Source organism: Stenella coeruleoalba (assembly GCF_951394435.1).
Source record: "Stenella coeruleoalba genome assembly, chromosome: 1".
In the NCBI taxonomy this organism is placed as follows: Eukaryota; Metazoa; Chordata; class Mammalia; order Artiodactyla; family Delphinidae; genus Stenella; species Stenella coeruleoalba.
The window spans coordinates 43,081,694-43,109,598 of record NC_137169.1 but is presented as its reverse complement, the minus strand read 5'-3'; the positions used below and the strand labels follow the sequence as shown (position 1 = coordinate 43,109,598).

Here is a 27,905-nt window from a genome sequence, read left to right as displayed (position 1 = left end):
AGAAAAATGTATGAGAAATATGTTAACGAAGCAAATTAAAACCAAACCTCCAAGGGTAAAATCTCCTGATTTGAAATCCAAGATACTCACTTTTCATTAATTCTGTGCATCATTAGAAAAAATAAAAAGTAACAAATGTAAAGATTTGTTTTATTTCTACTGGGGTAAGGAGGAGGATAAATAAAACTGTTTTCCAATTTGCTCTCCACTGTATACACACATACCCACACACATACATACACATACACACACTAAAAATACCCCAACAAAAAACAAAACAAAAAAACCAAGAATCAAAACCCAAAACACCCTCAAACTGCACCAACACTTCGTATTTTGACCAAAAGAATAGATCCTGGGAGGAAGTGCAAAATGCAAAATCAAATGATCGAAAAATGCTGAACAAACAGCATTATTAATATACAAAATATTTATATTACTGAACTAGTAACAGCTGATGTTCTCCGTGTCTGTAAAACTTTGGAACCACATAGCTGATTTGTTAAATCTAGTCCATGCCAGCTTCCAAAAACCAGAAAAAATTTTAGTTAGCTTCATTCTTTGATGCCTCATCAAAATTTTCTACGAGATCTGAAAAAAAAAGTAAATAAGTTAAAGATACACAAAAAGACAAAGAGGTAAAAATGCAATTACTAACTTCTAGCCTAACAAAAACAAAATTGTTGCTACTAGAATTAGCCTGAAAACATATAAGAGTAAGAAATGAATTGGTGGCATTTCACTAATAATGCTTCATTTATTTGCTTAAAACAAAAACCCTAAGGAAATGTTAGTCTTCTTTTGCCTATGCAAACTAAGGTGACTAGCATCTCATTTCATATGTCAATCATAATTCCTACAGAAATGTTGTAACAATAACTATGCAAATTTATAATCACAATGATTCCAATTTAATAAAGGCAGATTCCAATTTAATAAATGCAGCAGAGCTTTGTGCGACAATTTCTAAGTTCTGAACGGGAGGGCTTTTATCCTGTTTCATTAGATCGTATGCACATCGTTGTGAATCCATTTAAATTCACAAGCTCACCATTAACAAAAAACTGAAAAATGATCATGCAATGAATTAAATGAGATAAACAGGATGCTAAAAATCTTAAAACTGAAGAAATGTCACCTACCTGGAACATCATCATCCTCCTCATCAATGTCTTCTGGTTTTGGTGTTTTGCTATCCAACACTACAAAAAGTTTATTTTAAAATTAGCCATTGAGAACAAAGACCCTTACCAAACACTTGTAATGTTTATCCTTTTTTCCTGTCTACATAGTTCTGGAAACAAATCTTACATAGTTGTTCAGAAAAAGCTAAATATTGCCTAATCTAAATGCCATATTTTTTTACTTGATACTAAAATTAATAAAAGTTTAACTTCATTAGATATACACTAAATATGGTTGGCAATTTCAATGGGTAGTGAAGGTAAAACTTACATGCAAAGTGGAATAATTTAGGTGAGTTTAAATAAAGACATTATAGTTAATTAATTCTCCAAATTCCATATTCTCCAAATAAAAAATCAACATTCAAGATTTTTTCCATCTCTTTTGGTGTAAAACTATCTAGTTTTGTAGTATTAGCACTGAACTAATAGGCTCTGATGTTTTAGGGATGACAAGACACATTTGAAATCAGAACTATCTTGGACACTCAGAACTTATGGTTGCTGCATCTATAGCACAATCAACAATATTCAATGAAAATATAGTTCTGTGATAACATTATCGTCTTGTTGTCATTAGTCAGAAGTGAATACCAAATCAACTGTTTATAAAATGTGGCCTGCAGATCCTGGCACTTTCCTTTTAGGTAATTACCTCCCAACACTCTATATTACTACCAAAATGTATCCGAATATTCTACATGCTACACTGCATAATTATTAAAGGAACAAACTCAAAAATTTGTGAAGCATACAATATTACAAAAAGTAAAATTTATGTACAGGCAAATCCTTCTAGCATAAAATGGACACACCTTTTAAATCATTAGGTTCTTTAAGTAAGGTGAGGAGGGAAAGAGGTACTAAATTGAAATACCTACCTTGCCGAGGGAACTGTTCAGCTAACTTCCTAAGACTTGTTAAGCTGTCAGCACCAAGCTGACTTAATATTCCAGGAAGCATTTCTGTGATTGGTTTGGCTTCAGCATGGCCAGTAATCGCAAAGGTGTTAGCAGAAAGGGAAGCTTGGACTTTGGGATTGTTGAAATGAATAACTGTCCCATCATCTTTAATCATGTTCACCTGTGTGATCACAGAAAAAAATGTATTTCACATATTTGGTACAACTTTAAAAATGTTTTAAAGAACATTTTATCCAATTACTGATTTTTACTTGGTAGTTAGTTATGCAATCCCAATGTAGTAATTATGTAAGCCGTGGATTTTGGTGGAAAAAAACCCTAGTGACAAAGTAAAATAATGTACATGGCATAAATTACTAGGATGGTCAAGAAATAGTCATTTTATTATAGAATCTAAAATTATTATTATTATTATTATTACTGGCCACGCCACACGGCTTGTGGGATCTTAGGTCCCCGACCAGGGATCAAACCTAGGCACATGGCAGTGAAAGCACTAAGTCCTAACCACTGGACCAGGGAATTCCTAGAATCTAGATTTTAAATTCAAAGATTTCTACTGCGAGGAAGAAGTTCATGCCCACATTTTTAAAAAATGGAGTTATCAGCCACGAATTGGCTTCATAATGAAATTACCCATTATCTTAATTTATACTAGCAAACTAAATCAATAGATACTATTGTATCTGTACAATAGTCAGCAACTTACTTATGGGACAGGTTGTAAGGGGGTAATAGTGTATGGTAAAAATAACCACTGAAAACCCATAAAGAACACTCAGAAATTTAATCAATCAGGTGTTTCACTCCTTTGAATACTTAGTAAATTTACAAAAGTTTCAACTTGTTCTCTTCATGTCTTTCTTTGTAGAGGATTTTGTCAGTTTCTCTGATTTTTAAGTGTAGCTTCTCAACAACCTTCAAAAACCCTTGTAAATGACAAGGAAGTTCTCCCACCCAGTCGCCTGGCCATCTGAACATTTATCAATTACTAGGAGACCTTTAAAACCATCCTCACATTCTCTCTATAGCTTTCACCAATATGAACTGACTGTTTCAGATTTAATTTCATTCATTGCCTAGGACTCGCTGAAAAGGAAGGCTGAATGTGCATGCACTGTGTAAAATGTTATTTTTCTCTCTCACTCTGTGTTTTAGTAGAGTTGTATTTGCATATAAGTTAAATGTGTAAATAATGTGATTCCACTATGTAGTTGATTTCACTGGGTAAGTTACCTTGGTGGTAACATGCTTATTATATAAAAAGGTTACGAAAGTTAACTCTTGGCTACTTTAGAAGCATTTCATGATCCATCCAAAAACTGCCCTTGTCACAATCAAGCAGAGATGCTGAGTGTTCTCCATGGTCAGTGCAAGTGGGCTTTTCTTCCTCAGAGGTGATCACCACCACTGATAGACAGCACCAGAAAGGAAGGGGAAGAAAGGGGCTTCTAAATTTCAGGCAAGACCTGGAACACAGAGAAAATAAAGGCAAATCCCCTAGAAAATTGTAACTAAACCCCACAAATATTACACAGAGTAAGCATTCAATCTAGCTGTCCTGAACAAAAATCATCACAAGTTAAAAATAATTTACATTAACTTTAGAAAAAGATAAACTATGTACTTCTGAAGATAATTACTGTTTAAGTAGAAAAGTTAAATGGAAAAATGGCTGAAAATATAGGAGAGGAATGGCTTGAGAAGGCAGTGGCATAGTAGATATGAAATGGGATGCTGCTCTGGATCTATCCTAGAATCACATAATTTTAATATGGGAAAAGAATAAAGATATGGTAGGACTATATTTTCCAAACCAAGACCAAATCACTTTATTTAATAAAGGATTTCTATAATACTTCCAGGTGTGAAAAGAGCCTCAAACATTGTAATATGAGATATTTTTTACTTACAAACATTGAAGTCACAAGAGATTTGAAATCAATATTGTTCCAAAAAAGTCAGGCCATATATTTGGTGAATTGAGAGGTCTTCTAGTTCAAATCTCTTGTTAAAGAAATAAATACTAAAGACAAGAGCTCTTGGTTAAGCAACATACCCAAGGACAAATAGCTGGTTATGTGCAAACCCAGAACTTGAACCTGGATTTCCCAACTTTGTTTAGTTTCCTTCCTATGATGTCATTCTCATTCTTAAAACACTTATTTGTCTATAAAAATTCAATTCTGTGGCACCATAAAAGCTTGTCAGAGAAATATTTATCTCAGAATGCAAGCTAAATAACAGCTGATATATGGATAATATATACCTTACCGGCAGCAAAATAAGAGGCTAACATGGGGCAAAAAACAATAAATAAATTCATGAATTTTCCTTCTGTTCAACCTTCTTTTCCAAAGGCTAAATGTTAAGTCATATTTTACAGCCTGATGTAGGTCTTTGTAGTTTAAAATATGTTGTTTGAGTTTGGTGTGAAAAGCAATATGAACGTCATCCCAGACTGTGAAATACAAATAAATTTATTAATCGTTGTTTTAAATGGGGTTGTATAAAAGATGTAGCTTCATGAACAGAAAGGTCCAGAATCGAGTGGAGAGTTTAGTTTTAGAATAGAGAGAATGAAATACTAGAAGTTAAAAAGGCCAGAATATTTTATTTCTATCTAACATTCCTTCCCCTCTACTGAGCAAATGACATGGTTATATAAGGCTCCTAGATACAGGCTATTAGAACTATCAAAGGATTAATTGTTGGGCTGAGCAAGATCAGTTAGACACTTCCCAACTCTCTTAGAGGCAAAAAGAGGGATAAGGAATTTGTTAAATTCACAAAGCAAATTGTATGCATTTCATATGAAGACTTCACTTCCCCCCAGTGATTTTACTGCTGTTTGGTCTACGTAAATCATACAATCTATATACAGTATAATAACAAGGAGCAGAGAAATAAACAAAGACTATTAAACTAGCTACTACAACAGCACTCAGGTACCTCTTTCAATCGATCAAGCATCCCATTTATGTCAGTGTTTTTTCCACTTAACAGGTAGCTCAGGTAAAGAATGCTACTTGAGTTATGGAGGAAGAGGCATTTAAAAATTTTTTTAAATTTTTTATTTTTGGCTGCGTTGGGTCTTCATTGCCACGTGAGCTTTCTCTAGTTGCGGCGAGCGGGGGCTACCCTTCGTTGCAGAGCACGGGCTCTAGGCACATGGGTTTCAGTAGTTGTGGCTCAAGGGCTCTAGACTCAGGCTCAGTAGTTGTGGCACACGGGCTTAGCTGCTCCGCGGCATGTGGGGTCATCCTGGCCCAGGGCTCGAACCCGTATCCCCTGCATTGGCAGCCAGATTCTTAACCACTGTGCCACCAGGGAAGTCCCGAAGAGGCATTTTTTTGACCCCAGTCCAAAACTCCAGATGCCCTTGTTCTTATTTTTTGCTCTAATTAATACTGACATGTCTTGTAGTTACCAGAAAATACTTTGTCCTCTCATGCATAGTGCACTTACATATGCTGTTTTCACTGTTTAGAAGTGTTCTGCTTCTCCACATTGTAAGTTCCCATTTATCCAAGACTTGGGTCAAATGCTTCTTTTTCTGTGAAAACTTAAGGTGGTTTATTCACCTTCTGCACTTCATGGAAACTGATATTATATAGAATTATCTTGTAGTATAATTGTGTTTGTAATCTTTGACCTTACTAGAAGGTGAACTCCTTGAGATCAGAGGCCATTCATTGCCTTACGAGATACAGTATCCCCCCAATTGTCAGCACCTAATAGTCACTCAAATTTGCTGAATGGACACCTCCTATAAAACTTATTCTAAAATCATGGATGCTGTCAGATCTCACTTCCCCAAATGCTAGATGAAGGGTCATATTAAGGTTTAGAAATAGCACCAGTAGTGCCCCCAATGAAGACACCCAGAACCTCCTGGGCTGTATTTTTGGCCTGACTTTTCCTGTTGTTCTGCCCTTTCGGAATCAGCCCAACTGTTCTATAGAATTGAGGGCTATTTTAGGTCATTCCGGGCAACTGCTGGGTGCCCCAATTACGCTACTTATCAAAACCTTAACAACCCCTGCCCTTGCTGGCCTTTGAGTAGGGCACATATATTAACTATAGCAGCCTTCTAGCTGGTAAAGCTGATGCTCACTTTATTCCTACACAGCAATAAGTTTTCATGGCTATAAGGAGGCTTACAAAGCTATGATTGACTCCACAGCTCTTGCCGGCAACTAACTGCCCTCTCAGTTCAGAGAGGGGGTTTAAATTCTTATGCTATGTAATTTTTGTTTGTTTGTTTCAAAGTCCCCACTAGGCCAGTTAGCTGCAGTTCATAACTGTCTTAAAATCAAGTTTTATTGCTACTCCTTCCTGTATGTAGTGGCACTTAAATGTTTATTAGGAAATTAATCTTTTATTGCCTTCCTGCTATATTTTAATGGGGTGAAATAACAGACATTTTAAGAATAAGACACGTAAGTGTCTGGATTGTGTAAGGCTAAGGGATGTCAGATTTTGAGGATTATGGCCTTTGCACACACTCCCATAAGTCAGTATCTTTCACATTCAATCCTTTTAAGCTCAGCACCTGCTTATATCTAAAGGCTAGTATGAAGCATAACCCATTATTACTAATATAAGTGAAAGCTAACAGACATTATTAGACTATATGATATGCCGGGATCATTTTCTCTTATGCTCTGGTGGCAGGAGTCTGATGAGATGGATTCTCTGTAGCTATGCTGTAGATAGCATAAAACGGCATGTCCTTTCTGAAAATCAATTTGGCAATATGGATGAAGAGTTCTAAAAATGTTCATGATCTTTCAGTCAGCAACTGTATTTCCAAGAATCTGTCTTAAGGAACTTGGAGATGAAGATAAATATTTATGTATATAAAAGTCCAACATGTGAGTCTTTACTATCAAAGCATTATAATGCATAATAAATAAAGAATGTTAAATTATGGTATGGTCATATATTGGAATACATGTAGACATTTAGACTGACAATTAAGAAGAATTTTTTAATGACATGAAACAATTTTTATAATATAATACTATTTGGAAAAGGAAGGATTCCAAATTGTACATCTAACTGTAGTCTCAGATATACTAAATATATATGCATATAAAGATAGGAAAGAAATATAAGACTAATAGTAGTTATTTCTTTGTAGTGGAGTTATGACTGAATGCTAATATCTTTTTCATATTTTCTGCATACCCTTAACTTTCTATGATGACAATGTATTTTTATGGGGGAGGGGTGGAAGCTATTTTAAAAACAAAAGATGTTCATCAATAAACAAATGGATAAAATGTGGTATTACCCATAGAATGGAATATTAGTCAGCTATAAAAGGAGTGAAGTTCTGGTACATGCTAAACATGGATGAACCTTGAAAATATGCTAAGTGAAGTAAGCCAGACATGAAAGGACAACTATTACATGATTCGACTTACATGAAATATCTACAACAGGCAAATCCAGAGACAGAAAGTAAGAGAGATTATCAGAAGCTGGGGGAAAGGGGAATGGGGAGTTATTGCTTAATGGGTACAGAGTTTCTATTTGGGATGATGAAAAATTTGGAAATAGATGATGGTGGTGGTTGCATAACATTGTGAGTGTAATTAATGCCACTGAATTGCACACTTAAAATTGGTTAAAATGGGAATCTAATTCTGGAGTTCTCTGGTGGATCAATGAGTCTGAACTTTTAAAAGCAACCTATATGGTTCTGAAAAAAGTGGTCCCAAGACCAATTTTGAGAACTATTAATGGAGCAAATAAAGAATGCTAGTGACAACATTTTGAGGAAATAATAGTTTTAGTGGGATGGAAAACAAAGGAGACAGCAAAGGAAATAAGGACACAATGAAGTAGGAGAAAGGACAAGAAGCAAAGCATAGAATTTTAAGGAAAGTCTTGGCAAATGCTGCAGAGTATCAGTGAAATGATGATGGAGAGGAAGCAAAATAACAGGTGAAATCATCTCTAGAAGAAAGAAGGGGAGGGACTTCCCTGGTGGTCCAGTGGTAAAGAATCTGCCTTCCAACACAGGGGACATGGGTTCGATCCCTGGTTGGGGAACTAAGATTCCACATGCCGCGGGCAACTAAGCCCGCATGCCACAGCTACAGAGCATGTGTGCCACAAACTACAGAGCCCACATGCTCTGGAGCCCATGCGCCACAACTATAGAGTCCACACACCACAACTAGAGAGAGAAAACCCACACACTACAACTAGATAGAAGCCAGTGAGCCGCAATGAAGAGCCCATGTATCACAACAAAAGATCCTGCGTGCCACAATGAAGATCCCACATGCTGCAACAAAGATCCGATGCAGCCAAAAATAAAAGACAAATAAATAAATATTAAAAAAAAGAGAATTCTCTAGGGAAAAAAAAAGAAAGAAGGGGAAATTGGGAACTGAGAGAGGCCAAGACGGCAGAGTAGAAAGACCCCTAAGCTCATTTCCTCTCACAAGCAACATCATAACTAACTACAGAACAACCATTGATAAAAAAGACTGGAACCCACCAGAAAAGATCTTCTGTAACTAAAGACATAAAAAAGGAACCACAACGAGACATGTAGGAGGGGCACACTTGAGATATAATCAAATCCCATACCCACTGGGTGGGCGACTGGAGAGTAATTATATTATAGAGGTTCTCCTACAGAAGTGAGGGTTCTGAGCCCCACACTGGGCCCCCTGAAGAGCCCCTAGACCATTTGGCTTTGAAGGCCAGCGGGACTTTATTGCAGGAGCTCCACAGGATTGGGGGGAACAGAGACTTCAGTCTTAAAAGGTGCACACAAAATCTCATGTGCATCATGACTAAGGGCAAAAGCAGTAATCTGATAGGTGCCTGGGTCAGACCAACCTGCTGGTCTGAGATAGTCTCCTGGGTAGGCGGGGTAGGGGTTGGGGAGTAGCTATGCCTCACCCTGGGGACACAGACACTAGCAGTGGGCATATCAGGGAGCATTCATCTGCATGAGCTCTCCTGGAGGCTGACATCTTGGCACCAAGACCTGGCCCCACCCAACAGCCTGTAGGTTCCAGGACCGGGAGGCCTCAGGCCAAACAACTAACTAGGCATGAACACAGCCCCATCCACCAGCAGACATGCTGCCTGCCTAAAGACTTCCTAAGCCCAACGCCACCTCTAGACATGTCCCTGCCCACCAGAGGGCCAAGACCCCACTCCACGCACAAGTGGGCAGGCACTGGCCCCTCCCGCCCGGAAGCCTGCATAAGTCTCTAGACCAGCCTCGCCCACCTGGGGGCAGACACCAGGAGCAAGAACACTACAATTCTGCAGCCTGCAGACCAAGTCTGCAAACACAGGCCAGATACTACCCTGGGACCAGCTGGCCTCTGGCCCTTGGGTGATGAGAGGAGAGTGCACTGCTGGGACGCACATGACGTCTCCTACAGAGGGCCACTTCTCCAAGGTCGAGAAACATAATTAACCTACTACACACATAAAAACACAAATAGCAATTTAGATAAAATGAGACATCAGAGGAATATGTTTCAGACAATGAAGAACTGATGTAAAATTCCAGAAGAACTAAACAACGTAAAATCCCAGAAGAACTAAGTGACGTGAAGATAAGCAGTCTACCCAAAAAAAGAGTTCAGGGTAATGGTTGTAAAAATGATCAAAGAACTCAGGAGAGAAGGGATGCACAGAGCAAGAAATGAGAAGTTTAGAATTAGAAAATATAAAGAACCACCAAACAGAATCGAAGAAGACAATAACTGAAATGAAAAATACGCTAGAAGAAATCAATAGCAGACTAAATGAGGCAGAAGAATGGATCAGTGAGTTGCAAGACAGACTAGTGGAAATAACTGCCGTTGAACAGAAAAAAGAATGAGAAGAAATGAAGACAGTTTAAGAGATCTCTGGGACAACATCAAGTACACTAATAGTAAGATTATAGGGGTCCCAGAAGGAGAAGAGAGAAAGAAAGGTCCTGACAAAATATTTGAAGAGATAATAGCTGAAAACTTCCCTAACCTGGGAAAGGAAAGTCACCCGAGTCCAGGAAGCAGACAGTCCCATACAGGATTAACCAGAGAGGAACAGACTAAGACATACTGTAATCAAAATGACAAAAATTAGGGCTTCCCTGGTGGCGCAGTGGTTGAGAGTCCGCCTGCCGATGCAGGGGACACGGGTTCGTGCCCTGGTCTGGGAAGAGCCCACATGCCGCGGAGTGGCTAGGCCCATGAGCCATGGCCGCTGAGCCTGCGCGTCCAGAGCCTGTGCTCCGCAACAGGAGGCCCGCGTACCACAAAAAAAAAAAAAAAAAAAAGACAAAAATTAAAGATGAAGAGAGAGTATTAAAAGCAACAAGAGGGAGCTTCCCTGGTGGCGCAGTGGTTAAGAATCCACCCGCCAATGCAGGGGACACGGGTTCGAGTCCTGTTCTGGGAAGATCCTACATGCCACAGAGCATGAAGATCCTACATGCCACAGAGTTCGAGTCCTGTTCTGGGAAGATCCTACATGCCACAGAGCAACTAAGCCCGTGTGCCACAACTACTGAGGCTGCACTCTAGAGCCCATGAGCCACAACTACTGAAGCCTGCGCGCTTAGAGCCTGTGTTCCACAAGAGAAACCACCACACTGAGAAGCCCGCACCACAACGAAGAGTAGCCCCCGCTCACTGTGACTAGAGAAAGCCCGCGGGCAGCAACAAAGACCCAACACAGCCAAAAATAAATAAATAAATAAATAAATAAATAAATATATATATATATATAAAGCAACAAGAGAATAGCATCAAATAACATACGAGGGAACTCCCATAAGGCTATCAGCTGAATTTTCAGGAGAAACTGCATGCCAGAAGGGAGAGATGATATACTCAAAACAATGAAAGAGAAAAACCTACAACCAAGAATACTCTACTCAGCAAGGCTCTCGAGGTTCAGATGTGATGGAGAAATCAAAAGCTTTACAGACAAGCAAAAGCTAAAAGAATTCAGCACCACAAAACCAGATTTAAAACAAATGTTGAAGGAACTTCTCTAGGCAGAGAAGAAAAGGTCACAACTAGAAACAAGAGAATTACAAAATGGAAAAGCTTGCTGGTAAAGGCAAACATACAGTAAAGCACGACATCATCCACACACAAAGCTAGTAGGGAGTTTAAAAAACAAAAGTAGTAAAATTACCTGTATATACAATAAGCAGTCAAGGGATACACAAAAAATTAGATATAAAATATAATACCAAAAACAACAATCATGAGGGTAGGAGAATACAAATGCAGGGCATCTAAAATGCATTTGAAATTAAGAGATGAGCAACTTAAAACAAGCATGAATATACAGACTGTTATACAAAAAGCTCATGGTAACCATAAAACAAAAATCTATAAAAGATATACACACAAAAAAGAAAAAGGAATCCAAACATAACACTAAAGATAGCCATCAAATCACAAGAGAAGAGAACAAAAGAAGGGGAAGAAAATACCTGCAAAAACAAATCCAAAACAATTAACAAAATGGCAACAGGAACATACATATTGATAATTACCTTAAATGTAAACGGACTGAATGCTCCAACCAAAAGACACAGACTGGCTGAATGAATACAAAAACAGGACCCATATATATGCTGCCTACAAGAGACTCCCTTCAGATCAAGAGACCCATGCAGACTGAAAGTGAGGTACTCCACACCAATGAAAATCAAAAGAAAGATGAAGTAGCAATACTTATGTCAGACAAAATAGACTCTAAAATAAAGACTGTTACAAGAGACAAGAAGGACACTACATAACAATCAAAGGATCAATCCAAGAAGATATAACAATTGTAAATATATATGTACCCAACATAAGAGCACCTCAATACACAAGGCAAACGTTAACAGACATAAAAGAGAAACCAACAGTAACACAATAATAGTAGGGGATTTTAACGCCCCACTTACATCAATGGACAGACCATCCAGACAGAAAGTCAATAAGGAAACACAGGCCTTAAGTGACACATTAGACCAGATGGACTTAATATGCATAGAGCATTCCATCTGAAAGCAGCAGAATACATATTCTTTTCAAGTGTACATGGAACATTCTCCAGGACAGATCACATGCTGGGCTACAAAGGAAGCCTCGGTAAATTTAAGAAAACTGAAATCATATCAAGCATCTTTCCCAAACACAACAGTATGAGGTTAGAAATCAACTACAAGGAAAAAAACTGCAAAAAACACAAACACATGGCAGCTAAACAATATGCTACTGAACAATCAATGGATCCCTGAAGAAAGCAAAGAGGAAATCAAAAAATACCTTGATACATGTGAAAACGAAAACATGACAATCCAAAACCTATGGGATGCAGCAAAAGCAGTTCTAAGAGGGAAGTTCATAGAGATACAAGCTTACCTCCGGAAACAAGAAAAATCTCAAATAAATGACCTAACGTTACACCTAAAGCAACTAGAGAAAGAAGAACAAACAAAACCCAAAGGCAGCAGAACGAAAGAAATCATCAAGATCTAAGCAGAAATAAATGAAATAGCGACTAAGAAAACAATAAAAAAGATCAATAAAACTAAAAGCTGGTTCTTTGAAAAGGTAAACAAAATTGATAAACCTTTAGCCAGACTCAGCAAGAAAAAAAGGAAGACGGCTCACATAAATAAAATCAGAAATGAAAAAGGAGAAGTTACAACCAATACCACAGAAACACAAAGGGCCATAAGAGGCAACAAGCAACTAATATGCCAATAAAATGGACAACCTAGAAGAAATGGACAAATTCTTAGAAAGGTACAATCTCCCAAGACTGAACCAGGAAAAAATAGACAATGTGAAGAGTCCAATTACCAGTACTGAAATTGAATCAGTAATTTAAAAACTCCCAGTAAACTGAAGTCCAGGACCAGATGGCTTCACAGGTGAATTCTATCAAACATTTAGAGAAGAGTTAAAACATACCCTTCTGAAACTATTCCAAAAAACTGCATAGGAAAAAAAAAAAAAAACTGCATAGGAAGGAAAACTTCTGAACTCATTCTATGAGGCCACCATCACCCTGATACCAAAACCAGACAAAGACACCACAAAAAAAGGAAATTACAGGCCAATATCGCTATGATGAACCTAGATGCCAAAATCGTCAACAAAATACTAGCACCTGAATCCAACAATACATTAAAAGGATCATACACCATGATCAAGTAGGATTTATCCCAGGGATGAAAGGATTTTTCAGAATCCACAAATCAATCAGTGTGATACACCACATTAACAAACTGAAGAGTAAAAAAGCATATGATCATCTCAACAGATGCCAAAAAAGCTTCTGATAAAATTCAACATCCATTTATGATGAAAACTCTCCAGAATGTGGGCATAGAGGGGACTTACCACAACATAATAAAGGCCACGTATGACAAACCCACAGCTAACATCATACTCAATGGAGAAAAGCTGAAATCATTTCCTCTAAGATCAGGAACAAGACAGGGATGCCCACTATCACCATTTTTATTCAGCATAGTTTTGGAAGTCCTAGCCACAGCAATCAGAGAAGAAAAAGAAATAAAAAGAATCCAAATTGGAAAAGAAGTAATAAAACTGTCACTGTTTTCAGATTACATGATACTATACATAGAAAATCCTAAACATGCCACCAAAAAATTACTAGAGCTCATCAATGAATTTGGTAAAGTTGCAGAATACAAAATTAATGCACAGAAATCTGCTGCATTTCTATACACTAACATCAAAATAGCAGAAAGAGAAATTAAGGAAACAATCCCACTTACTTTTGTATCAAAAAGAATAAAATACCTAGGAATAGAGACCTCCCTAGGGAGGCAAAAGACCTGTACTCCGAAAATTATTAAGACGCTGATGAAAGAAACTGAAGATGACAAAAAACAGATAGAAAGACATACCATGTTCTTGGATTGGAAGAATCATAATTGTTAAAATGACCATACCACCCAAGGCAATCTACAGATTCAATGCAATCTCTATCACATTACCAATAGCAGTTTTCATGGAATTGGAACAAAAAATTTTAAAATTTGTATGGAAACACAAAAGATCCTGAAAAGCCAAAACGATCTTGAAAAAGAAGAATGGAGCTGGAGGAATCATGCTCCTTGATTTCAGACTATATTACAAAGCTAGAGCAATAAAACAGTATGAGACTGGCATGGAAACAGACACATAGATCAATAGAACAGAACAGAAAGCCCAGAAATAAAGATACGCATTTATGGTCAATTAATCTATGACAAAGGAGACAAGATACAACGGAGAAAAGACAGTCTCTTCAATAACTTGAGCACGGAAAACTGGACAGTTACATGTAAAAGAATGAAATAAAAACATTCTCTAACAGCATATATAAAAATAAACTCAAAATGGATTAAAGACCTAAACATAAGACCAAATACTATAAAACTCTTAGAGGAAAACGTAGGCAGAACACTTCTTGTATTTTTTTTTTTTTTGGCCATGCCACGCGGCTTGCGGGATCTTAGTTCCCCGACCAGTGGAAGCACAGAGTCCTAACCACTGGACCGCCAGGGAAGTCCCATATATACTTCAATTTTAAAAAATCGTTAAAAAAAAAAAAGATCTGGGACTTCCCTGGTGGTGCAGTGTTTAAGAATCCGCCCGCCAATGCAGGGGACATGGGTCCGATTCCTGGTCTGGGAAGATCCCACAAGCTGCAGAGCAACTAAGCCTGTGTGCCACAACTACTAAGACTGTGCTCTAGATCCTGCGAGCCATAACTACCGAAGCCCATGCACCTGGAGCCCGCGCTGTGCAACAAGAGAAGCCACTGTAGTGAGAAGCCCGCGCACCGCAATGAAGAGACCCTGCTCGCTGCAACTAGAGAAAGCCCACGTGCAGCAACGAAGAACCAACAAAGCCAAAAAAAAAAAAAAAAAAAAGCTCTGCATATAGGGAAAAAAAAAGGCAAATTTTATGTTATGTTTATTTTACCACACACACAAAAACAGGGAAAAAAAACAAAAAACAAAAAAAGCAGGATATTTAAAGAATGTAAGACTGCTGTGTGATAATAAGTTGAATGGTACACAGTGTTTCTCTTTTACTCTCCTGTACTAAGAGCTGTACACCCATTGACACCTGAGGCTCTAGCTGGAGGAAGAAGGAACCGCAGTAAGGGTCAACAAATAACTTTAGGTTCTCCTTCTGTATAACTGGTTCAAGAAAAATAAGAGCCAAGAAGAGGAAAATATAAACAGCAAAACTTACGTGTACAATTACAAAATTTAAATTCCCAGCCCTAAGCTTTTTCCTGAGCGCCAGCTCTCTATGGCTAACTTCTTGCAAAACAATTCCACCTAGAATAATCAGTATTGCTTAAACTTAACAGGCCCCAAACAAACTCATCATGGGAGTCAGCATGCTATAGATTATAAATGATGAATAAACACAGTTCCTACTGTCAAGATTCTTACAATCTACTGCAAACAGACTACTTGGTTAATAAGTAATCATACCCTACAATATGAGGTTGTAATAATAAACACATTATAGCAGAGCAATTTAAGCTAAGGGCAGTGGAAGTACAGATAAAGTGTTGATGAATTATGCCTGGAAAGATAGGGAAGGTTTCATGGAGACAGAATCATACCTTAGTTAAGATAGAAGCTGTCCTCTGAATATAATAGTAAAACTCTGTGAAACTAGACCATCTGAACCAGAGAAGCAGATTTTTGGTGACATTTCTTATTAAATACATCTGATGAAATCAATTATCTCTGGGAAATGAAACAGATTCTACCTTTTTTTTTTTTTTTTTTTTGCGGTACTCAGGCCTCTCACTGTTGTGGCCTCTCCCATTGCGGAGCACAGGCTCCGGACGCACAGGCTCAGCGGCCATGGCTCACGGGCCCAGCCGCTCCGCGGCATGTGGGATCTTCCCGGACCGGGGCACGAACCCGTGTTCCCTGCATCGGCAGGCGGACTCTCAACCACTGCGCCACCAGGGAAGCCCCAGATCCTACTTTTGATAGATGCATGTTATCATCAGGAGAAGAAAGGTGACAACACGGTCACTACAGTCAACTAGATTACCAAGTAAGAAGCACATCCAAATATCTTCAAATGTCAGAGAACATAAAACATTTTCAGAAATTTAGTTCTGGATTATACTCTCAGAGTTCACATAGGAATTTCTTCCTAAAACCCGGTATTTACTTGGCTTTTTTGTATGAAACAGTCTCTGACACTCCCCTGCCCCCCGCGCAGGGCCTCTCACTGCTGTGGCCTCTCCCGCTGCGGAGCACAGGCTCAGCGGCCACGGCTCACGGGCCCAGCCGCTCCGCGTCATGTGGAATCCTCCCGGACCCAGGGCACGAACCCGCGTCCCCTGCATCGGCAGGCGGACCCCCAACCACTGCGCCACCAGGGAAGCCCTCCCCTGCCCCTTTTTGACAGCTTTGGATTTCTGTCTTTGGTAACAGGTAAAAGAAATCTACATATGATTGAATTTATTACCCCAAATTAACAAACTAGGGAACATATAAAAGTCCAGAGAAGCCTCTCTTAATTCAAACAGTCCTTTAGTTTTTAAGTATTTGAAGAGGACATAAATTAAGCTTTAGAAGGGGAAAAAAATTACTGATACTGACAGCCTAGAAACTAAGATTAAAATTTTACTTGGCAGGGCTTCCCTGGTGGCGCAGTGGTTGAGAGTCTGCCTGCTGATGCGGGGGACGCGGGTTCGTGCCCCGGTCCGGGAAGATCCCACATTCCGCGGAGCGGTTGGGCCCGTGAGCCATGGCCGCTAAGCCTGCGCGTCCGGAGCCTGTGCTCCGCAATGGGAGAGGCCACAACAGTGAGAAGCCTGCGTACCGCAAAAAAATGAAATGAAATAAAATAAAATAAAATTTTACTTAGCAAAAGTGCATTCAATAAGTTTTTGAAACCCAACTCTGATCTCTCTGTTCCAACCCACCAAACCAAGTACTTTCTATTGGTTTGATGTTTTGAAGGTCAAAGTACAGAAAACATAGTAATATTATTTTTGCTTTACAACAATGGTAATGGTATCTTCTCTTTTCAAATGTTTTTATCTGCTTTCCTTAAACTGCCAAAACCCAAAAAGATAGTATCTTCCAGAGTCCAGCACTTTGAAAAAAGCTGAAAACATCCCAAGTTAAAAATAACGAAATTGTAAAATAATCGTTTCTTCTATTCTAAGATGTATATATTTTTTCATATCTTAATGTTTCGGAAAACTGCACACGTTTTCATGTATACATTTAATGTAGTAGTTTCTTTTTTCCTCCTAGAAGCTGTTTTAAACCAAGCGTGTGTCATAATTTTCTTAAAAAAAAAATGAAAAAAATTCTGCTTTAATTATAGTAACACAAAACATAATGTTTGAGGCAAGCCAGATTATACAGTACACTAGATATGCCTAAACAAAATTATTTTAGATCTGCAAAGTGTTATATAAAGTACCAAATATCTTGGTTCTCAAAAAATCAATTTTAGAAAGAGGGAAAGGAAGAAAGCAAACCTTCCCATTTTAGTTTCAAACATTCAGAATGTTACAGCTGTTATCTTACAGTGTTAATTTTCTTTATGCATATTTTCTCTGTACAACTAGTCTGTGAGGGTTGGAAGACATCACACACACACACACACACACACACACACACGGGGGTGGGAGTGCAACAAGAGCATGTACATGCCTATTATGTACCATTAATTTTCTGTGTGACGTTTTGGAGATATGTGTCTCCAAACAAAACTGCACTGGCACTACCAACAAAAAAGAATTAATAATATAGTTTAATACATGCTATAATAAAATTAAATACAGGGCATTATGGAGGCACACAGGAAAGGCGTCTAACCCTTCTTTGCATAAATGTGTATGTGTGCTACCAGGAAGGCTTCTGGGAGGAAATAACACCTACATTAATACCTGAAAAAGTAGAAAAAGCAATGTCCTTGGAAATACTGATGGGGATTTCTTTTATCTATAATGTTAAGTAATGAACTGAACATGACAGGTGCTCGATAATACAGGATATAAGGCAGGTACTGTCCCTTTCTTTGGGGGGAGTTTGGAAGAACAGAGAGGAAGGAGGGGCAGGAGGAGAGGAAAAGGCCAATAGTGAGTATAAGAAAGTATAACTAAAAAGACCAAAGCAGGATAAATCAATGAATAAAATGAGCTCTGGTTTTGACATACTTAGTTCAAATCTGGAATTCAGCACTTACTAGCTATGTGATCTTGGGCAGATACCTGACTCTCTAAGTCTCAGCTTTCTTATCTGTAACCAGTAACAACCAACCATGAGACACTGTGAAGCTGAAATGGATAATATATATTTGTTTATCTGTACAGCTGTCTAATTAGTTTCCACACTAGATTTTAAGCTCTAAACGACAGAGACTATGAATAATATGAATCACTGCCTAGCAAAATGCTTGGCATACAGCAGATGTTCACTACCATTAAAAATTTATTATAATTTCGACGACAAATAAACCATGACCTCAGCACACCATTATAACTAGTTCGATTATATTCTGAAGAGATCAAAGACTGATAACTGACTGGCTTTTTATTTCACTATAAAACACTAAAAGTTTTATTAATTATAAGAACCATAAAGTCTTCCAAATTTGAACAAACCAAACATTTAGACAAGCATGCCCCTGGAAATATTATGCAGTTAAAATCTATACTTCAAGGAGGTGTAAATACAATCTTTTCCTCTCTCTAAAGAAGTGTTTTCAACCAAGGGTGATTTGCCCCCCAGAGAACATGCAATAACGTCTGGAGACATTTTTGGTTGTTGTAACTGGGGATCTAGTGGGTAGAGTCCAGGCATGCTGCCAAACATCCTACAATGTACAGGACAGTTCCCACAGTAAAGAATTATCTGGTTCAAAATGTCAACAGTGTTGAGGTGGGGAGGGGTGGGCATGGAGTCAGAGAGTAGAAAGGTAGGCAAAGATATAAGATTGCCTGAACACTTATAAGTAGGTTAGGCTTAACATTATCAGAGTTCATGTCCATTATTACAACTTACTCTTTTTTTTAATCAAGCTGTGATTTTTTTTAAACATCTTTATTGGAGTATAATTGCTTTACAATGTTGTGTTAGTTTCTGCTGTATAACAAAGCAAATCAGCTATACTATACATATATCCCCATATCCCCTCCCTCTTGAGTCTCCCTCCCTCCCACCCTCCCTATCCCACCTCTCTAGGTGGTCACAAAGCACCCAGCTGATCTCCCTGGGCTATGCAGCTGTCAAGCTGTGATTTTTAAAGAGAGGCTTAAATTTGCTTTTTCTCAAATATACCCCAGATAGAGAATGATCTCTCTGAAAATTATTTTAGGTCAATGAAAATATATAAAAGCTTTCAATAGCTCAGAAAAAAAAAAGCATTTTAAATGCTTAATTTCAAGACTTGCAAATGAAGTTCTAATATTTATCAGAGTAAGAATGCACAGCCACATCAAGCTGAATGGAAAAAAGATACATGTGGCTCACATTTCCTACTGTTTTATCAGTATATTGACTTTGAAAGTACAAAGCAGATTTAAACGATGTGTTCATTCATTCACATATGCATGGCTGAAGGAATATGTAGCACTTTGCCATTTCACTGCCTTTTTTTTGGTACTATGGTATTTCTTTAATAGTAATCCCCATCACCACATTGTTTCTGATCTATGTTTCACAGCACATGTCCATTAATAATCTACTAAAAATTGTGAGGTGGTGCCACACGAAGTAATGACATAATGAAATCTAACTGATGGCAGTGAAAATTTTAACATTGGTTACTATCAGAAATGGAATCATTAGGTAGAAGTAGGTCTAGATGGCAACAAATCACAAACAGTTGATGTTATTATAATTTTTCTTAAGTACCTTTTGAAATAACATCAATCTTTGGTTTCAGATTTGAGAAAAGTAGTAGTATCAAAATATAATAAAATAATTTAAAAATTTAATGAATAATTTTTGAAAGAGGTCTAATAAGAAATCCAATTCATGTAAAGCTATTGCTAGAGCTTGGCTGAGGTAACGCTTTGAGAGACTGTGTATGGGAAAAAAGTTCATCCTACTGGAAAAAATCTTTGCGTTTCTTTATTTCTGTATCATTAGAAAAAAATCTTATTCTACATTAAAATTCAAGAGCGGTTCCATAATTTTGACATATATGCAAATACTTTGAGTCTGAAAAGTATAATGAATCCCTTAACTGTCTACTAAAATCATTTTTTTTTGACAATCATCCAATTTATACAATAAGCAAATTCAATAGCTATAGTCCTTCAGAAAGACAATACCGGATTCATCTAAGCTGATATTTTACATTTGAAAGTGTGGTTAATTATCTGTGAATGTGCTACTTGTCCACATAACAATTTACTAAGTGACCATACCTCTTCAATACCAGCTATATTATTCACAGCCAGTTTTTTTAGAGAACTCTGAAGTTTTTTGTCATCAGCTGTAGCTGTTCTATGTACCACCTTCTTCTTTCTGCGCGCTGTACCCTGAAAGATAACCAAACAGAAGTGTTAGGGTGCCATGCATTTGACAACTGCAATCACTTGTCTTCCTTTACATAATATTCTAATATTCTAACATAACATTCATAATATTCACTCAAGAAACTGCCAACTTCGACTCAATAGTGAGGTGGTGCCACACACAGTAATGACATAATGAAGTCTAATGAATGATTAGATGATTAATAAGACTGTCAGCCTAACCCAGATTTTTGAAGGTCAGTTTCTAGCCAATTGTTCTTACTCTTTCCAATATCCAGCCTTTATCATTTTAACACTGTTTCAAGAAAATATGTTTCTAATAAAAAAATTGTTTCTAATAAAAAATAATTTATAATTTCAAGATAATTTAGTGTGCTTTATATCAACTTTCAAACATTATAAGGAATGCTTTCTTTAACAGTGCCTACCACCCCCTGACAATAAAGTCTAAAGATATTTCGAAACTTTGGAGATTATGACATAATTAAGAGTCAAAGGGCTTCCCTGGTGGCACAGTGGTTGAGAGTCCGCCTGCCGATGCAGGGGACACGGGTTCGTGCCCCGGTCCGGGAAGATCCCACATGCCGCAGAGCAGCTAGGCCCGTGAGCCATGGCCGCTGAGCCTGCGTGTCTGGAGCCTGTGCTCCGCAACGGGAGAGGCCACAACAGTGAGAGGCCCGCGTACCGCAAAAAAAAAAAAAAAAAAAAAGAGTCAAATGCCTATTATGTGAGTGTTCTAGAGTCCTAGAACCCAGGAATGAAAAAGATCAAGTTCTTACTTCAAGGAGCACACATTACAGTGTGAAGGAAAAGTCAATAAACATATAAACAAATTACATCATTTCAAACAGGACAAGGGTATTAAGAAAAAAAATAACATAGTGACAAGAATATCAGATGGGGGTAAAGCACTACTTTATTACAATGTTCAGGGAAGGCCCCTCTGAAGAGGTGACGTATGCGCTGAGATCCATGGGAAGACCTAGGGGAAGAGTGATCCAAGCAGAATGAAACAAGAGTGAACCTTTTATTTCTAGAGAAAGTAGGCCAGTATGGCTAAAGCAGAGTAAACAATGGGAAAGGAGGAGGAAAATGAAATCAGAAAGATCGGTAAGGGCCAGATCATGTGGCCTAGAATCCCATGGGCAGGAGTTGGACTTTATTCCAATTGCAATAGGAAGCCATTGGAAGGTTTTAAGCATGAAAATGACTGGATCTGATTTATAATTTTAAAAGATGACTGAGGTTGCTGTGGAAAATGAACTATAATGAAATCAATCAGGAAGCTACTGTAGCAGTCCTGATGAGAAATGAGGGTTGTGGTAGTGGAGGTGGTGAGAGCTCAGACTGTCAGAAGAACCAACAGGACTTGCTGATGGACTGGATACGGGGTATGAGGGAAAAAAGGAATCTAGAATGATGTTTAGAATTTTGACCTGAGCAAATAGGTTGAAAATTATACTATTTACTGAGATAGGAAAAGTTCATTTCTAAATGGATACTTTGAAACTCTAAATACATTTTTTCCATTGAAAAACTATTTAAAACAATGAATTAAATTCCTGAGCCAATTTAAAAAAATGTAACCTAAAGCAGGGCTGAAACACTGCCAAGAGCAGTCTATATCTTGAGGCCTAAATCTTTCTGAGACCTGGCAGGAGTAAAGAAAAAGGAAAGGAGGTTTCAATCTCTGGGTAGCTCCTGCAGTATTACTCAGGCAATCAGGCTTATAGAGAGTAGGCAGGAGCCTCAGTCTCAGCAACTCTGGTGGGAGTAGAAGAGAGTCCTGTGGGTAGCAGCAGAGGTTGTAATGAAATCCAGTTAAAGGATGAACTAAGAGTGACTCTTTACATAGATGGCCATTTATTTATGATGTGTTCCTGACTCAGGGATAGCTCAATTGCTTGCTGGATACAACTCAAATGATCCTCACGCACCTCAAAGTCAACATGCCTAAAAGCTTATCAGTCCACCAAACTACTCTTCTTATATTTCCTAAGTTTTGTAGCTCTAAAACCAGAAATTTGGACGTCATCCCAGAATCCTCTCACCCGTTCATCCCCCATATTCTATTGGTCATTAAATTGTGTCATATCCAGTCCCTGAATTTGTGTCCCACATACTACAGCAGTAGCTTCTCGATTGTTCTCCTCTATGCCAAACTTGTTTTATTTCATTTTCCACAATGCTGGCAGCTACCTTTTAAAATGACTGTTATTTCCTTCTTAAAATTCTACAGTAGTTTACTGTTGTTCTTGCCTATAGGATAAAATCTGAATCTCCCTAGTATGGCATACAAAACTATGATCTAACCCTAAATTACCTGGTTGTTTCATTTGCTACCATACTTTATCCATTATTTACTCTAAACTCTAGCTATAACAAACTAAAGCAAGCTGTTCCATTAAGCACCATGCTATCTCAGCATCCTATGGGCCTTTGCATGTGTGAGAACGACAATCCCCCCCTTCACCCTACCCACTTATCCTTGCACCTGTTCTTGTTTATTCTTCAAATCTCAGCTCAGTGATGATGTCCTTATCTCTCCTAGGCAGGAGCACCTTGTACTTCATTTTAACATTTACTATTCTGTAGTGGAATTGTATGTCTCTCTTCCAAGCTGAACTGTGTCAAGAGCAGGAAACCTTGACTTATTTATGTACTGTGTGCTTGGCCCACAGTACATTCTCAATAAACCAGCTGAATGAATGTGCCAACTATCTGGTTTAAAATATATAATAATGATGTGCTGCATCAAGTTCTTACAGGTATATTCTATGGTTCTTGAATATTCCTAGTTTTTGCATTGGTACATTACATTACACTTGCTGCTACAATGTGACTAGTACTTTGGTTATAGGAATGTGTTAATATGACTCCAGAGTCATATAACTGTATCACTATGAAAGAAGGAGAAAGTACTAGTTGCTTCTCCCCTTCCCCCTCTCCTGTCCCCATCCCCAGAAACTGTGGTTATCATCAAAGTAAATGACACAGTGGGGCTGCTACATAGTGTCCTACCTACCCCCTCCCTAGGTCTGAGGTAAATACTATTCATGCTTTTCCTTTTACAAAGACTGTATTGGGCAGAGATAAAGGTAGAATATTCTCCTTGAGCCTGAGGCTGGAGCGGAAGGGAATCAAAGATTTTCAGTGTTCAGAACTAGATCATCCTTAGGCTTCAAAGTACATGGGAAAAGAATGCTTATGTTCATATTCACCAACATAGACAAATAGGTAGGAATTTGGGAGGAAAACCTAGCAATGAACAATGTACCATCAACTTAAGCATGCCCCATTGTACACCTAACTGAAGCAGTAGGGGCATCCAGTCAAGATAACCTTAATATCTGGGATGCCCTGAGGGTGAGTCTAACATAATAGCTGTCATTTATTAAGTGTTTAGTCTGTGCCAGACACCGTTTTAGGTGTTTTAGAAATATTACTCTACCTTTAGAAGCATCTTATATAGGATTACTTTTGTTTTGCAGATGCAAAAATGGAAGCTTAATAAGGTTGGTTAACTTGTTCATCTCATATAACCACCAGATGTTAAGAAGACTCAAAGGTGGCTATATCAATTGCACCATCAGAGAAAGAGATCTTCTAATTACCTATTTTAGATCTAGACAAATTATTTTCAAATTGGAATGTGGTTTAATCTTGATTGTTTAAAAGATTTTAGATTTTCAATGACCACAAATCCAAAATAATGACACTATCTGGTAATAATACATTCTCCTATCAGTTTTTCTTATGCCACACTCACCTTGCCCCCTATCCGGACCTGAGCCTGAAGTTTGGCTAACTTTTCTTGATTCATGCTGTTGGTAAATCTAGGGGGGGAAAAATAAATTTGTTAAAGTCACTGTTTTATTTACCAAAACAAAATAACTGTTTATACAACAGTACCTTCTGGTTCACTGAACCTGTAATATGCATCACCACCACAATCATATTGTCTATATTCTTAAAAATATTAATAACTTGTCCTAGCTTCATAAGCCAGACAGTAAAAAATCCAAAATTAAATAATACCAAGAGGGAGCTGAATTTACAAACAGAAAATAGAATGGGATTCAAAGTTACCTATTCGAAGATCCCTCCTTAAAAGCATGATTCAGTACTTTGGCATTCAATAAAACCTAACCAATTATGAAATCTCTGCAAGTCAGTTTTTCCCCCAAAGATTTTCATAGCAGAGAGCTGTTACCGAATTAGCACAACCTTTAAGTAAACATTTTTCTCTCAAATCACATTTTGTATTTCTTTAAACCATAAATAGAAGACAAAAAAAAAAAAAGAAAGAAAAAAGAGAAAAGCAAAGAAATCTGGACAAAGAAAAAAATACAACAATAGGCTGTGTAGCTGTCAAGATATGAGGTAGTCACGTCCTCTATTCAAGGTCAGGTGGTATGTTAATAATAGGAAAAGAGAAGCAGATTTTCAGACATTCAATGCTTCTGCAGCACTTTCCACGGAGTTCATTCAATACCTTGCACTAATATAATATGTCATACTTGTCAAGATATTCTTGCATATAAGGTAAAATGCCTCCTTGCACAATTTGACAAAAACCTATCTCTGCTACATTGATGCTAAATTTTGTGGGAAGGAGGGGAAGAGGAAACTCTTAAAAATAAACTTTTAAAGGCTAATCTTGATTTTGAAAACTCTAAGAGCATTATAAAGTCATGAATCCTACTCTGGTCAGTCCTTTCCTACTAAGGAAAAAAGTTCTCCAGTTTATAATGGGCCATAACATTCCACACTATGTAAACAAATAAAAGCCAATGTTAAAAGTCTTGTTTTACTTGTTCTTGGATCAACAGATCATTACTGAGATATGAGAGAGGTTATAAAGGATAAGGGTGTTGTCAAAACTTTTTGGCTGATTCTCTGAACTCTTTATAATCATCATTCAGATGAAAAAGCTACTGTTTTCTTCATTTCAGAGATGAAAGAGAATCAAAGATTATATAAGTACTAATCGTTCTGTACTCTGACACTGTACTTAGGCACTAACCTGTATATCTCTCTGCTTTAAGGCCAAAGTCCAGTTCCTAAATAATATTTAGAATTTATGATTTCTCAGTCTTTACTCAGTACTGTATCACAATGCTCAAGCAGCTAAAACACTCTTTCATAGGAGCGAGTGTGATTAGAGTACAAAATCAGGAGACTTAGGTGTGTGGCAATCTCAACTCTGCCACAGACTTAAATCTGCTGATGTAAATCCCAATCTCTACATTCAATATCTACAGAAAAGGACCAATATTCACTACTCTCAAAGGAATGTGGCCACGAAGGTGTAGTGAACTAACAAAGAGCCTAAGGAATTTTTTACAAAAAAAAGGGGATAAGTGAAAATATTAGAACCAGACACAGGGTAAACCTTTTGGGACTCTTCGGCATTTTGAAGTAACAATCCCCAAGAGAAGAGGTGGAAGCCAACATAGAGTCCTGACTTGTTTGAAACAAAGCAAGGACAAAATTAACTCTTTATATCAATGTGTAGACAAGAAAGAACAGAGTCCATTCCAGATAATCAGTATAACAGAAAACTTGTTCCCAAGGAGTACCTCAGAGAAAAAGCATTTTAGGGAGGTTGGAAGCTCAAGGTTGGTAGGGGAGGAAGAAGAGTGGTCCTTTGTCTACTAGCAGGTTGGGGTGCATGGAATTCAAGTAGGAAATTAGATTGGACTCAGTCTATGAGAGAAGAGATTTCAAGCTCAGAATTTGGAACGGACCTCAAAGATCACCTGCTTTAACTCCCTATTCCTCAATCAACCTTCATTTTATTGTACGCATTATTTCTGTCTTGTACATGTGGCCATCTCAAATACTTGCAAGCAGCAGCAGGGTATAAATTATAAATAAATAAAAGTTCACCTCCCTCCCAATTTAATAGATTTGGAAATGAGGGCCCAGAAGGGAGAAGTCACTTCCTAGGCCCAAAAGGAAGAAGTAACTTCCTAAGGCCATATGATTAGTGAGTTCTTCCTTGGGGATCCTAGGATCTTTTAGCCCTTTCCTCAAGGAATCACGAAAAGATGCAAATAATGAGGTTATAATCAACATTTATTGAGTGCCTAAGGTCCAAGCATTATGGTGGGCACTTTCACATACACCATGTTCACAAAGAGATAAAATAATTTCAATCTTTAATCCTGACTTTTTATTTTGTGGGTTACTCTATCTAATAAGAGAGGCACAGGCTTTGGAATCAGAAAGATCAAGTTTCCACCACTTAGGGCTTCAGAACGGTATTTTACTTCTCTGAACTTCTATCCCTTCCGTATTAGAAACAGTGTAACACCACATACTTCACAGAGTTGTTTTAAGAGTTAAAGATTAAGGTATCAAGCACAGGGTATGGCTCACAGCAGATACTCAGAAACTGGTAACTATTGTTACCATTCCCTAAGGGACAGATCTGGTAGAGTGAAAGAACGTGGGAACGGAAGTTGAAACCTCCATTCACGAGCTGTGTAACACTGCCCGTCGGTCAATCATCAACTTCCTGACAGCCTACTATGCACCAGGCAGTGTGATAGGGCTATAAAAATGGGCAAAGCAATGTCTCAGAGAGGGTGGCAGACTTTAAACAAACACTGCCATTACGAGGTGAAGAGCGCTGCAACGGAATTCGGTCTCCAGGGCTCGGGGGCGGGGGCTGCTAGCCTCAGTTTCTCTATCTGTCTAGTGGGAGGATCAAACGAGATGACAGCAGATAGGCTGTATAAAGCTCACAGCATTATTGTTGTGAATAATGAAGAATAACAGGACAGAGGCGGGGGACCACCTGCCTCCTGGGACTGGATCTGGGCGGCAACAGCGCAGGCCCGCTCGCCCACAGAAAGCGGTGGTGCTGGGGACCTTCCCTCAGGTGCCGACCCCCAGCTGCGCCGCCGGTAACCGAGAGGCCAAGCCAGCCGCCTCCGCCCCCACTCGGCGCGCCACAGCGGAAGTGGCAGCCCCAGCAGTTGGCGGGTGTCGGCAGAAAAGGGCGGGGGGAGATCGTGCGCAGCGGCCTAAGGCCGTGGAGTGGCGGGACCGCCGGGGGTCTCACCTGAAGCAAGGAGGGTCCTCCACCACCAGCACGCGGCAAGAGCAAGATGGCTACCTCAGTCGAGACAGAGAAAGACGAAGGCGGCCGCGGCGGCGGGAGTCGGTCCCACGTGACACATCCGTCCCCGCCTCTCTCTCACCAGAGCAACCTATCCCGGGAGCCCATATACGAACTACAAAGCCC

At 38.5% G+C, this 27,905-nt stretch overlaps 1 protein-coding gene across 1 annotated transcript; it reads right to left on the bottom strand.

The window, feature by feature from the left end:
• Positions 1-129: 129 nt before the first annotated feature.
• BTF3L4 (basic transcription factor 3 like 4) lies at positions 130-27,853 on the bottom strand. Its single transcript, XM_079943678.1, has 6 exons — positions 27,723-27,853; positions 24,420-24,486; positions 20,540-20,653; positions 2,066-2,267; positions 1,143-1,202; positions 130-591 (listed from the first exon to the last, which is right to left on the bottom strand). The coding sequence occupies exons 2-6, from the start codon at positions 24,471-24,473 to the stop codon at positions 545-547; spliced, it is 477 nt and encodes a 158-aa protein (XP_079799804.1). The 5' UTR covers positions 24,474-24,486; positions 27,723-27,853; the 3' UTR covers positions 130-544.
• Between the last annotated feature and the right edge of the window lie 52 nt (positions 27,854-27,905).